The 14,523-nt window shown below is 38.0% G+C and overlaps 1 protein-coding gene across 5 annotated transcripts in view; it reads left to right on the top strand.

Moving 5' to 3' along the window:
- Positions 1 to 14,523, top strand: part of LOC116165551 (protein grainyhead) — a 148,526-nt gene that overhangs the window by 113,235 nt on the left and 20,768 nt on the right. For 3 of the 5 annotated variants that reach the window (XM_031480095.1, XM_031480094.1, XM_031480098.1), the window contains 4 exons: positions 5,963 to 6,259; positions 12,689 to 12,992; positions 13,210 to 13,878; positions 14,061 to 14,236. In XM_031480095.1, the coding sequence (XP_031335955.1) occupies positions 5,963 to 6,259; positions 12,689 to 12,992; positions 13,210 to 13,878; positions 14,061 to 14,236 (1,446 nt within the window). The remainder of the gene's footprint in view (positions 1 to 5,962; positions 6,260 to 12,688; positions 12,993 to 13,209; positions 13,879 to 14,060; positions 14,237 to 14,523) is intronic. The other 2 variants (XM_031480097.1, XM_031480096.1) reach the window with 2 other exon arrangements.

Here is a 14,523-nt window from a genome sequence, read left to right as displayed (position 1 = left end):
TAAAGCACACAAAATTCTTATGTACTGTAGCAAAAACGTAGACAGAAATCTTGAACTTGCAAATGATTTTGTTGAACTCGATTGTGTGTCGTGGTGCCTCAGGATCAAGGCTGTCCAGTACTGCTGTATTATATAGGGTGAACATTTTGTCTGGAAGAAACATTAGGGTATCCAAAATTATAAAAAGATTGCTACCAATCTACGTACTTTAAATTTGTGATCAGTGGCGAATATGTAACGAAAGCTAGTAGTTGCCATTAAAAATATGCTCTCCATCACCATGCAGAAGTACATCACTAATCACAAATTTAAAGTATGTAGATTGGTAGCACTGTTTGTATAATATTGGGCACAAAGCTTCTTTAAAAAAATTCCGTGTTTTGAAGGTACAGGGTCTACCAATAAGGGTTACCTACAATTTGATTGGAATAAAACTCAAAATATTCAAGGACAATGTTTATTGAATATTAAAATATGAAACATCTCAAATGACCGCCGTGGTTCCTTTGGCAGGTGTCGATCCGCTCGATGAAATTCACAGATTGAGAATAACACTAAAGATAGTGCGATCTCCATCCGTAAACCCCTTAAATCCACTGTTCCAGTCAAAATGTTCACCCTGTATACGACAATGTGTCAATGTGGGAAAAGATTTATCAAATTTCAGTTTAACAAGCTTCTCCTAATTAAGTGCAGATCTATTAGCCAACTTATTTCTATTTCTATTTTCATTTCGTAAGTGTCGAGCTTTAAAATTTACCGGAAAAAATGAAAAGCGGCTGACCCACGATGTTTATACCGTGAGCTGACCTTACATTGTTCATAAGTCCAATATCTAAATTGAAATACTAGTATTTAAAGGTCAACAAAACATAAAACAAACCCGCATTTTCAATGGGTTTGTAAGAGTTTAATTGAATGAATCGAAATGTTTTTATCACACAGTATCAAGAAGTAAAACTTCACAACTAAGTGGTACCTCATGCTCGACTCTTGCTAAGCGTCGCGCGCTGCCATACTTCATTAAAGACAATAGAGTTTCATGTACACAGACGGACGGAACAGAATCCAAGATCATGAACTCGCTTAGGAGTTCGTTAATAAATCAAATAAGATTTTGGTGTCGTGAGTGAACGAATTTTGAATGGTAAGCAAGTTGGCTGTTACAAAGGAAATTTTATAATGAATTCATTCCATCTGGACGTGTTAATGAAGATTGAGCATACCCACTAATTAAATCACTGCGAAATCGAGAGTTTAGGTGATGGAAGGCTGATAAAAAACAATTTTTTTGTATTGGCAATCTCGTCGTTAACGAGGTCGTTAATTAGAGTAAAATTATGGCCTGTAAAAGCATCGTCCTAAGCAAATGGTCACTTTATGTATTGCTTGGTTGATCAGTTTATGCACACGCTTCCTCTTCCGACTTGCTATAATTAGTTAGTAGTCTTTATGAGTACGATCTATTACACGTGGGTACCTGGCGTGTACGACGCAGGGGTTTTTGCGAAGAGTTCCTATTTGGGCATCAATTTAGTGGGGAAAATGTTTTCACCATCAAAAAGTGCTTCCCCATAGAGAATGTGCGATATACCTACGCATCAAACTCACTTCGCCCACCAGTCTCTACTCTCTACTTTTTTGATAGTTTTATACAGGGTGAAAATGTCTAGTTTGTGGTGAGTGGCGTACTTCTGAATGGTTAGAAGGGGTATAGTTTTTTTTTAAATAGCAACCACTAGTTTTTTTTCATTACATATGCTTAAAGAGTACACTTTTTGGATATAGTAGCATAAAAAGCACAATCAAATTTAAGAGAAAAACTCAAATTAAACAAAATAGTTTGTTAATTAGTGATTCTCTTTAATCATGTAAAATTCAATTATTGAACCCATTTTTAAAAATTTGCTGTGGCCAGCATATATACCACCCGCATTACAGTTAAAACTATTACCGATAACGTAATGTACTGGTAAATAAACCTGAGCTATTATTATACGTACCTAATTAGAAAAGCACAGGTACCATTATTTATGAAATCAGAAAATTATTTGATGAGAGTACAGATCGACAGATAGATCACCATCAACGAGATTTTGTTTGAGTCGGATTCTTGGTGATTCAAAACGTGTATTACCGTAAAAAAAATGGAGGGGAGGGGGTCATTTTTTAGTTGAGTTTGTTTTATCCAAACTTTTTTTCATTATCATTTTTAATCATGGAGTGGGCTGTAACTTTTGTACTAGTAGCCCAATCTTGGAACTGTTAGAAATTATGGATTCTACAGGACACATTCTATAAGAAAAATTTTTTTCCGGGTCAATCTGAGACAATTTTTTTTCGGGGATCAAAAAAAGGCAGTGTATAACCTTCCTTTTTTTAGCAAAGATCGACTACACCAAAATTTCTCGGGAAAACACTTTTTCTTATTAATTTTGGTGCGTAGAATCCAAATCAATTCGTACTTTTTCGATCAGACTTCTCAATCAAAAGTTATAGACAAGAAACCAATTTCGAAAAAAAATTCAAAGGGCTGTAACTTTTGAACTAGTAGCCCAATCTTGGAACTGTTTGAAATTATGGATTCTACAGGACACATTCTATAAGAAAAATTTTTTTCCGGATCGATCTGAGACAATTTTTTTTTCGGGGATCAAAAAAGGGCAGTGTATAACCTTCCTTCTTTAGCAAAAATCGACTACATCAAAATTTCTCGGGAAAACACTTTTTCTTATTAATTTTGGTGCGTAGAATCCAAATCAATTCGTACTTTTTCGATCACTTCTCAATGAAAAGTTATAGACTAGAAACCAATTTCGAAAGAAAATTCAAAGGGCTGTAACTTTTTTTGCAAAGCGATGCTTTTCAGTTTATTTTTAAATAACTTTTAATCGGGTTCGATCTAAAGTCTAAACGAAACCCCGTATATTTTTGGAAATTTTTTATGGGACATGTTGATGTTATCACCTTAACTTTGACCATTTCGTGGTTATATAAATTCTTTTAAAGAAAATAAATCGTGGTGACGACGACGACCTCTTTCACTGTCACATGATTTTTTAGGTACTTCATTAAAAAAATAATCTAAAAAAAATTCGAAATACTGTCAAATTTTGACGAAGAAAGGTTATAACAGCGAAATCGCCAAAGTTAAGAGTATAACACGTTACATAAAAAAATACTGCAACAAAATATGGGGTTCCATTAAAAAGTTTGATACGCCACTGGCGATCATCAAAAACAGTTTGGAAGCATGGCGCCGGTAACTGTGTACAATTTTTCTCCAAAACTTTTTCGATATATTCTTCCTCGTATATATTATAAACTAGTAGACCCAGCGAACTTCATAACCCCTATCAGTCAACGGGATGGGACATAAGCTCGGTTTTAGCGGTTGCAATTTTACTAAATTGAAAACCTTCGCGGCCATACGCCCAACCATTCTCCAAAATTTCATCGTAATCGGGTCAACGGTTCGGTAGGCATAAGAAACATACAAACATTCAGTTTTATTGCTATAAACTTAGGTTTGCCTAGGTAATTCCAGCATTGCCAATATTGGGTTTGCCAGGTGTCGGTTAGGCAATGTTCCAAGTATCCTTTAGAAAACCGCGAGAGACGGAAAAAATTCTGTATTTTCAACTAAACAAAATTAAATAGGGGATGGGGATTTTTTTTAAATGTGAAGCTCACTCGTTGAAACCGTAATTTTCATCTTATTTGTTTACGGTTAAAATGTGTCAGTTTCAACGGGGACAATCCTGTATTTCTAATTTTAAATACCTACATAAAATAATTTTGAAACTCATCTGGCAAACCCGGATGAAATAATAATTCGTAATACGAAATAACCTCGAACTTTGCCTGGATAGGTCCGGCAATCCTAAGTTTTTATTCAATGCGCTAACATAATAGAATAAGTACGTGTACACATCCTGAATATGGGTTTGATACCTACTGAGCTGCAATATAAGCAAAGTAGATGTCGGCTTGGGTTTCCAAAAGATAGATCGATGATATCTTTCCATAAAATTATCTTTCTGTCTACCTACGCATTTGAATGAGCTCCTTATCAAAACAATAAACACTATAAATATAAAGCAACAAGCGACCGCAATTACCGAACGAAGTTAAAATAAACCATTGATTCTTGTGTAAATAAAAATATAAACGCAGTTTCATCGAGGATGCGAGTGCGATAAAATTACCAGGGGATCGTGTGAAACTTTTCTTGTAGGTTTTAGTCGAAAAGACAAACTGATTTTGCTAATTGAAATCTATTCTTCGATCGTTCGTAATCGTTGCCCGTTTTTCACTTTTCTTTATTGTTCCCCCGTGTCCCGATGCCAACAAAATTGTTCAATTATAATTTAACTTGATAGAATCAGTACTGCAATCGTCTGTGAATAATTGTTCAGGTGTGGCCCCTTTTGATCAAAACTCTGCTGTGTCAAGTTTTAAACTGCAATTACTCGTTTTACCGTTAAGACATTATTGTGCCATTTATCAACTGATACGCAAAATTAAAAATGACCCGTTGTATTGAACAAAACGATAGGGCAGTTTGCCACTGCTCCCACGGGACTAATTGGCATTTATTAGAAGATCATTGATTTTCTTGGATTTCTATAGATTGGTCAGTTTTAATAATTCCGTCATCATCAAACGTAGGTAGGTTATAAAACGTCTTGAAAAAATCACATTTGGTTTATGCAAAATGCCGCACCTACCCACTTATATGATACAGTTGCGTATTTGTAACATTCTAAAGAATAATTAATTGATTTAAATACCAAGATTTCAATTGGAGTATTTATTTAAAAAACTCCATCCATTATTAAACAATCGCGGTATTTTTTTAATGAAGGCGTAGTTGCGGATATAAATCGTCATTATACCTTGTACATCTAATTATTTATCCATAAGTTTATTTAAATGGGATAGTGTGATATAATTAGTGTGACGCTTTGTGGCAATGCGAACGGGAAGGTTTGTATCTAATGTTTCAAAATCTGGGTAAGGTAATCAAATACAGTACCGTTAGTCTATAACGTCTGATCTATTGCTATTATTAATGAGCTTCCATCTGTATCTGTCATAAAAAATTGTGCCCTTCCCGTTCCAAATAACGTTAAACATACACACCACTCGTAAATTTTGCATCGCATTTTGTGGCATTGCGACTATGATATATTCACCTCTTCTGTTTATGGGTAGTAAAAACCAAAAAAACGGATGGCATCAATTAATTTCCCGTTTAAGCTGAGCTACCTGGGCGTAATTTTCGGAGCTTTGATTAATTCCTATTCTCGCGCGGTGCGTTCTTCCAACGATGCACAAATGGAAGAAAAACGCCCTGTGACATTTTACTTTCTAAGTTGTTTATAATAGCATAACTAATATCCTTGAGAATTTGTAATTGTTAAAGGTATTAACATTCCACTTAAACTTTTAATAACTGCCTAATCGATTCGTTGGTAATGCTTGTGATCTTTTACCAAAACACGTAAACATATTATGTTGTTGGTCACCTCCATCAAGAGAGTACCACTTTTATAATTTACATTAAAAATTTGCTCACGCCTCTCAGAAAATCGCACGTATTTAATTACACGCAAAGCTGTCGGTATTTCTGCCTTCAGTTTAGTGCATAATAGGTACACACGGTTTGAATGAAAATAAACGGGTTTGACTACTATAAAGATATTTCAGCCTAATCTCTCATCAATGCCCACTCAATACTACCATTTAATACCGGATTTTACGAGAATCCCTTTTTCATTAACACAGTTACAAGGGTAAGTTACGCAGTCAGTATTGGGGCTCGTTTTAAATTGGATATCGCCAATACCTCGATACGCCGCCGCTAGACACAAAAGGCTGCCAAAAAATGTCCTTCGATGTAACTAATTTATCTAAAAATATATTCAGTTAGTAAATATTGCTTTTTCATTTGTCGTAGAAAACGAAAGGACAGTTTGGAGTCCAGTGGCAGCACTCACACAGGAGGTGCGGGTGAATTGTCAGCGGCGGCTCCCCGGGGTATGGCCGAGCTGCCCGAGGGGGGAGCCCCTCAAGAAGACCAACAAACCTGGCGAACTTCTAATTACGAGCACCCCCTGACTGCAGCCACCACCGCTATGCTAAACATCGGTGGCGGCGCCGAAGACCAAGCCACCACTATGGGGCTCATCTACGAATATTATAAATTACCTGCCCTTCCTGCGGATTCAAAGGATAAACTCGGCGATATTTGGTCGTAAGTTGATTTATGTGATATTAAATACAAGAGACCTCATTAGTAAAACGACAAGGAATAACATTTAGGGGTTGGGTTTTCTATCTAACAACATTCAACCGTCCGTATTGTACTAAAGACAATAACAAATTCCATTCGCATTTGCCATTCGAAAAAAACTTCGTCGGAACATTTTATCCCTCTCTGAGTCATTTAATTAAAAAAGAACAAATCTCTCAAGATTGCTATCACCCCATATACGGTGTGGATTTATGTCCTGAAATTCGTGGATCCGATCTTGATATTTACACTAAATTTACATTGTTCATCGATATTTAAGTTATACGAATGCACTCTGTAGACCAGCATTTTTTTCTAGTATTTTTTTTCTACTACTTAATGTAATAAGACATTTCTTCCCGCAAGTGGTAACTGTTTCGGGCGAGTTGTAAATTCACCCTCGAACTAGCAATTCATTACTGCTATAGTTCCACTTTCTCTCAAATTAAAATAAAACAAAATATATAACTTTTAACAGTTTAACATGTACCTACTCCAAGTGGTTAGTTGTGTGTGTGTGGGTGACAGGGTAAAAAGGGGTTATAGTCGAAAATATTCACAATGAAATTAAAAGGTTACTGGGAAGGAAGACAGGGTCTTTGTTGAAAGCAAGAAAATTCTTAGGAAAGGTAAAGCTGGATGGATTAAAGGATTAACTAAAATACATTTTCTCGGAAATTCAGCTTATGATGCGTTGAGGATATTTTCTTGAAAGTTTGCGTTAACAGTAACTATTGGAATCAATTGCGGCAATAAACAAATAAAATTGTCAAAAATTATGGACCCTAAACGTGTGATTTGTTTATACGAACGGATAATAAATTCGTTTTAGGAAGATGATAACGTATTTCGTTTACTTGAACCATTTTTAGCTAATTTTCACAAAAATTTAAAAAAATGCGCTATTGTCCGTCCGTCCGGGCATTCGTTGGGACGAGCTCCATCAAGTTAGCCCCCGCAATTAAAAAAAAATGTGTAATGACGATTTTTATATAGTGCTAGGGTTGGGCTAAATTGTGCTGATTCGATTTTAATTTGTGCTGATCTGGAAAATCAATTTTTTTTAATTGAAACGCGGGGGCCAATTTGACGCCCAGCCCCCCGGTTTTTTTAACTTACAAATTCCATTACTACTTTAACGAGTTGTGCTCACTGCATATTGGATTGTGCCGTTCAAATATTCGACAATAGTTTTACGGTACACGATAGTTACTGCGTTTAAATCTCCTCACTTACGTTTCAATCAATCTGCGGGGGTTCAAATATTCCAACGGTTTGACTCTCATTTGACCCCCCGGTTTTTTTAACGTGCAAATTCCAATGCTACTTTAACGAGTTGTGCTCGATGCATATTGGATTGTGCCGGTCAAATATTTGAAAATAGTCTTCCGCTACATGGTAGTTCCTGCACTCAAATCTCGGGGGCCAACTTGACTCCTAGCCCCCACGTTTTTTACAGATATGGAATAAGCAATAATGGTAATCATTTGTGCTCGATGCTTACTGAATTGTGCCGTTCAAACTTTTGAAAATAGTCTTACGGTACCCCACAGCTCCTGCACACAAATGTTGGTGGTCATCTTGACTCTCAGCCTCCCCGTTGTGTATTCACGAACTGTGCGCTCTAGAGGTACCCGTAGATTCTCCTCTACGTCTATACGGCCACGAACGAAATAAAATGAATGTATGTTTGATGATTTGATTCTCGTGGCCCATTCTTGATTCTGGATTACGATAGGAAGGTAGACAGGGTCTACGCGTACCTACGCCTCAAATTCGGGCCCTTTGTACTACCTATCTGACTAGAGTCGTTCGACCCCTCAACGTCACTCAAGCCATCCCACACGTGAGATGAACCTAAGGATGCTGGAAGGGGAGGCGGCTCTAATCATCGTAGCCATGTCCGGTCAGGACACCCTTAACATGGATCGTCTGAGTTGGACTAGAGCGAGGCATTCAACAAAGTATGTGGTGTGCCGTTTCATCGTCCGTGTAACTTCCTCTACAAGATAAGTGATTCTATCAAACCCGTGCGAACCCATGCGGTGCATGTGTTTGTTTTGTTTGCAGTGCCCAGAAAGTATTCCCACGAGTAACCTCAAGTTCAGCTTCAGCCAATTCCAGTCGAATCGATTCAAAATTCAGTGCCCCTACCATTTATAAACCGAATTGCAAACGTTTTTATTTATAAAAGTATTCACTTTGAATAAATGAAAATCTAACGCCAGTTTCAAAATTTGGTTTCGCCCATGCGCAGTGCCAACCTTTTTATTTATGGAAGCATTTAAACGCAATTTGATACATAGGCACTTGGAATAAATGAAAATCTAATGCCAGTTTCAAAATTTGGTTTTGCGCATGCGCAGTGCTAACTTTCTTATTTAGAAAAGCATTGAAATGAAATTCTTCTCATAAACTGAAATTGAAGTAGCACGTCAAAAATGGATTGCACCTATGCAACGCCATCTTTCATATTTGTGGCCGTATTTTTACGATTTTAACAGAAGTTTCATCATACAAATGGGAAATGCGCTTTTTGTAAATCGTTTACGATTACTTTTTTAACTTGTTTGTATCTACTGTGCCTCAATTGTGCTCTATCGTGCAGTATGCTCACGGTGTATGCCTTTTTGGTTTCAGAAATATTCCGAAAACACAAATGGGGACTAAGTGAACGTTAACCCCCCCCCCTCCCCACTCTTCCCCCAAATGAACTTTTTAATTCTGAAACAACGGTATCACATACTACTTTGATTATGCTTAATTGTGTTTTTATGATGCTCACAGTCTATGCCTCGGTCTATGCCTTTTTAGTTTCGAATATATTTGTAAAAATCAAATGGGGACTAAGTAAACGCTTAACCTGGTTTGGGAGATGTTTGGAAAAATCAAATGAGGGCTAAGTGAAAAATGGCGTGTTGACTTGAGTGTTTTTCAAAATATTTGGGTTAGAAAAGAGGAATTTAAAGCGATCGAAATACTATACGTAAGACCACCGTTTAAGTATGAAGAAGTTACATGTTGGGGGGATGTTTTTCAATTATCTCCGAAACCAACTGCACAAACGGTGAGCATAAAAGCACAATCGATTATATTTTTCACAAAGACACAGACTGTTACAACCCTCGGTCGAGTTTATATTGTGTTAGTGCTTAATTTCAAGTAGGTCCACATGTTTTAAGATAATTCTGTGCAAATCCGAAACATACGTTTTGGAGGCGATACTAAAGACGCTTGAGCGTAAAGTTTTGAAAATGGAATTATGTGTTAATTAAGGCCTGTTTTAACAAATGATACAGTTTTGTAGACCACCAAAGACCGCTGGGGCACAGGTTCTAAACTCGGGGAAATTAGGTTTAATTGCTAATTAAGGATAAAAATGGGGGAGATTAACCCCTGACCCTATCCCCACACAAAATCCCGTTTCTGAATTTTTTTCCGACCTCTTGGCTGTTGATCTGATGCTAACTGTGCAACAGCAGGGGAGTCAGATAGTTAATTAGGGTTTGTCGTGTAAACGCAGAGCCCATCTCAGTTGCAAAGGGTTGTACCGGCATGTTTTGCTTCGGATGAATTGGGTACCTATTGATTGCTGAGCCTTTACGGAAACCATGTAAATCTGATGCCGCACCCGTACGAAGTGAACTCTGATCCGGATGCACTCAGTATATTCGCCCCGGAAAACTGGCGTTCGAGGAATTTTCCTCGCGGTTTTTTTAGGAAAATTTTCCGAAAGAAAGAAATTCCAATTGTGTGATGGTTTTATCCGTCTGTCCCTCGTCTAACTCGAGAACGAAACGAGACTGCGATGTCACTATTGAATTGAATATGAGCCGCATTAGAAGTCAGATTTCCGAATGCGAGCTGAGAGGCAAAAAATAGTTTCTGTGGGTTGAAGACTATATAGGTACTGTTTGGTAATTGGGATGAAAGTATAAATTATAGATGGGGTTGCCATGGAAAAGCTTCATCAAATTTTTTCTTGGAGCGAGTTCCTGGTGATGGAGTATTCCGACGGAAGCTAATTTTACATTCCAGGGGCAAATTTTCCGGGGGAGCTTTAAGTACCTAGGTATAATGACAATATTGGGCAAATCCGAAGCCCTCCATCTGGGTCTTTGCCCGCAAGCGTCTTTGGGAAAAAGACTTGCCTGTGGTATCCATGAACTTTTTCTCGAGTTTGTGATAATGGTGCTTATGATAAGTCTTCAATTTCTTTGTGAAATCTGGCGAACTAAATTTAGTGGCTGTTCGGCAGTCTGAAGTTCATTCAAAAATGCAAATACTTCGTCTTTTGGAACCAGTCCAAATTTTAGTCATAAACTAAAGCCCTGCAGCTGGTAGATGAGAAATGCATGAACGACATGATGAAAGTATAAGCAGATCATACCGTATGAAATCATTTTTCCTTGCATTTTGGGTTTCTCTAGTAATAGCAATTACTTACTCACTTCCACGCGCAAATAAAGTGAAAAATATGGATCTACTGTGAAAAACACTGAAAAATTCTGACCAAAAGCTGATGTCACAGTTACATGCCTAAGCACAGTCAACTGTTATTCCTTATTCGGCGTTTTTCTGTACAGGGACTCAATAATTAATCTGTTTTTCTTTTACCTAATACTCTAGTTACTACTCTCCATTCTGATGCTTTGCTTGAAAATACGGATTGAAATGATTCATTTTAGTAAAGCTCCTTGCTTTTGTACGATCTTGACTTTGATTAACTGTGAAGTGCAACGTTTAGATTTTCTCCCTTTACGGACACCCACATCAGAAACGGTGTCATAAAATAGATTTATAAATATATGCGTATTATTTATGTGCATTAGAAGTATGTTTTAAACGTTGCGGAATGTGCGTTTTTCCCTTGCTTCTTTTCAAATTAAAAATGTCTGGAAAGATATTTATAGCAGCAGTCTGCTTCATTGCACTATATATTACACAACACAATAGGATTAAAGTAAAAAAATATTCTGAATAGCGCCTGTCCTCGTCGCAAGCCCTCTCCGGGACTGCTCCATGCATAATTTGTGCCGATTTATTTTTGCTTTTTTTTACCTCGCTCTCTGTTGAATTGACATGAAAAAGAAGTATTTCGCGATAAATTCGGAACGAAAACTGTGGATTTTGCGCAAATATCTCATTATTTGTAAATCAAGATTTGCGAGATTATTACCATATTTCATTGATTATTCTTTTATAATGCCTCCGGAGAAAAAGCACTCGTAATTTATGTGGATGTGTGAGGTCACCAGTTTCCAATGCAAGTCATTAACCGCTCCTGCCTTTTCAAGATTACCGCACTAAATTTTTTCGCGCGACTGATCTCTTCCATGTTTTTAGAAACAAAACAAAATACAATTAATGAGTCGAACGGCAACAAAACGTCAAACGTTTCTCTACGTGTGGTTTATCTGCTAAATAAATCAAAATTATTCAAAGGAGCGTAATGCTTGATTGTAAGTCCTTGCTCCCGTAGCATTTCCCAAAGAATCTTGGTTTTTTTACCGTGACCGCTTCAGGCAAATGCATGGGTTTGGGTATACAATATGAGCTACATATGTAATTTTAATCCTACTTATTAAAATGCCTATCTGAGATCTACATAGTAACGTGATACCGATAGTATCAGGTTGGAACCCTCTACATTTCTATTTACAAATTATATCCGCGCGATGAGGATGGACCCCCAAACGTGAGATTTATTTAGCGGTTATCCTTTCAGGTAATTCTTATGTGTTTCCTTTATTTTCTTAGTAGGAGTAAGATTTTCTTACACACAACGTTCATTTTCTCCTTATTTTTCACACGATCTTTATAATTAATTCGAGTATAAGTGTATGAAACCCATGTCTATATGGGGTGACATGCAAATTACAATGAACGGATAAATTTTGCAAAAGATAAATGTTGAGATGCGCATTTGAATACATTACAGTAAAACGTTGATATAAAGTTTCGGGGAGAATCAAATTTCAGCCCCTCTTAACCCTTTCTTATTTGAAAGAGTGTAGTTTATAGACATCGCAGTTTCAAGAGATGTACCGACTTAGTATGAATAAGAACAGTCAGGAACACAATAGGTTTAAATTTGTATAAGATATTACCCAAAAGGGTCCGCGCGTACAATAAGAAGAGATGAGTGATGACGAGGTTACTAGATTTGCGTGAACTTTTTGTTTTGCTCTTAAAACTGATCGGACTGGGTCACCTTCACAATGCCGCGACGTTCAATTACTCAAACACGTGATTCCGGATTATATTTTATTCAAACATGCACCCACATAAGTATCTAGCACTGGCTCCCAAATCTCGCAGTGTGGCCAAAAACATTCTAAGTGCACGTAAGGTGATGTGCAATTGTTGTAATTAATACGTTTGTTGCAGGACGAGTTCCCAGGCTGGTGGAATCCTGACATCGCAGTTAAAGGCGGCCAATGGGCTAGTGAGTGGGGCTGGCTTAGAGCTGACAAACCCGCCTCTAAGCACCGCAAATCAACTAAGTACTCAAGACATACAAGGTTTATTTATAAACCAACACGTTGGTTATGCACAGCCCACGGCCTCCGGTAGCCAAAGTTTGCACATAGTGAAACGCGAACCGGAAGACTTGAGCCACCACCGGAAATTGGACGCGAGTTCTCCAGGTCTGGATGGATCGATAATCGTTAGCAAACAACCGCGACACAAGGTGATTGATTAGTGTTTTTTTTTGTGTAACCCTCTCGTGCTCGCCTGTTGCTTCTTTAGTGATGGAGTGCGTATATAGTTGTACCAGTAGTGATTTTGATTGATAAATTAATTAAAATAATTTTGCGCTTTGGAATGATAATGATTAAAGTCGTGGGCATTCTGAAGCATTGAATTTTATAAACTGATGTAGGTATTGTAACATTTGGTGGTTATAGGTTGTGCTGGTATCTTCCGTGAGCGGCCAGCCGGGGGATTTGGTGGTGGATGTCAACACAATTAAAGACGAAAGTTGTCTTAACTCTCCGCAACATGCTTCTCGTTCAGTAAATGGAACACCGACTTCTTCACATAGCAGTTTACTTGCCGATGGCTCTAACACCGGTCCCATAGAGTTTGTATCTTCGGATGGCCTCAAGCCGGCAATGTACAGCACTCAAATATTTGCGACTATGAATAATACTCACAGTGGTAGTGGAACTCCTTCGCCTATCCCTTATAGTGATCATGTAACCCAATACACCCAAAACGCGATTAGCGGCGGTTATACGAGTTCTACAGTGCGAGCGTCTAGCTCAGGAGCGTTTACCGTCACCGATCCGTATTATCGGGAGTATTTTACTACCGTTGCCTCCGGGGCTGGCACTCCGGAGCCTATTTATACGAGTCAATTGCGCCAAAATCAGTTAAATTATGGCGAGGAAGCGGTTGGCGGTGGAACGACAGCTAGTTTCGTCGAACGATATGTTCGGCAATCCAGTGCGTATCACAATAAAGGAGTTATTGCCGCCGCCACCGCTGCCGGCCTTACCGTGGATTTACCAAGTCCGGATAGTGGAATTGGTGCAGATGCCATCACACCTCGCGACCAGAACACGATGCAACAGGTGAGCACTAATCCCCGCAGATCTCGATATGCATGAAATGCGAGTATATACGCTAAGTGAATAATATAATGTGCTATGTAACGAGCATTGTTTACTTCTTAATAGCCTATAACTCACGCGTGTCACTCGCATTTACAACATTTAAATTATTGGATTAACAAAACAACGCTTGGTCATTGCAGTCGTTTGACTACACGGAGCTATGTCAAACAAATCCTTCGCTGCTGGATCCCCTATCTATGAGTCAACGCGGCGTCGTTACTACTGCCCAATCTGGTGCTCAAACTGGCAGCAGAAGTCGTCCTTGGCACGATTTTGGCCGTCAAAACGATGCCGACAAAATACAAATACCTAAAATGTAAGTACTTCCCTCTTCCTCATAGTGAAAACTTTTACATTATAAAAATGGACATTACTTTTATTACACCCATTATCGTAACTGGGCAATGCTAAACCGTTATAACAACGATACATAAATTAATCCAGTTCGATGTAAGTAAGGCATCTGTCGTACAACTGGAAAGCGCGTTAAATATATAAGAATCTGATGGCGATAACAGTATATAAACGCCTGCTCTACGTCTATGCGTTAATCCATGTCTTGTCGCCATCGCAATTCACATATACGTGATAACTGCCCGTCGT

The sequence above is a fragment of the Photinus pyralis genome, unplaced genomic scaffold (assembly GCF_008802855.1).
Source record: "Photinus pyralis isolate 1611_PpyrPB1 unplaced genomic scaffold, Ppyr1.3 Ppyr1.4_LG3a, whole genome shotgun sequence".
In the NCBI taxonomy this organism is placed as follows: domain Eukaryota; kingdom Metazoa; phylum Arthropoda; class Insecta; order Coleoptera; family Lampyridae; genus Photinus; species Photinus pyralis.
This window is presented reverse-complemented; position numbering and strand designations above follow the sequence as displayed.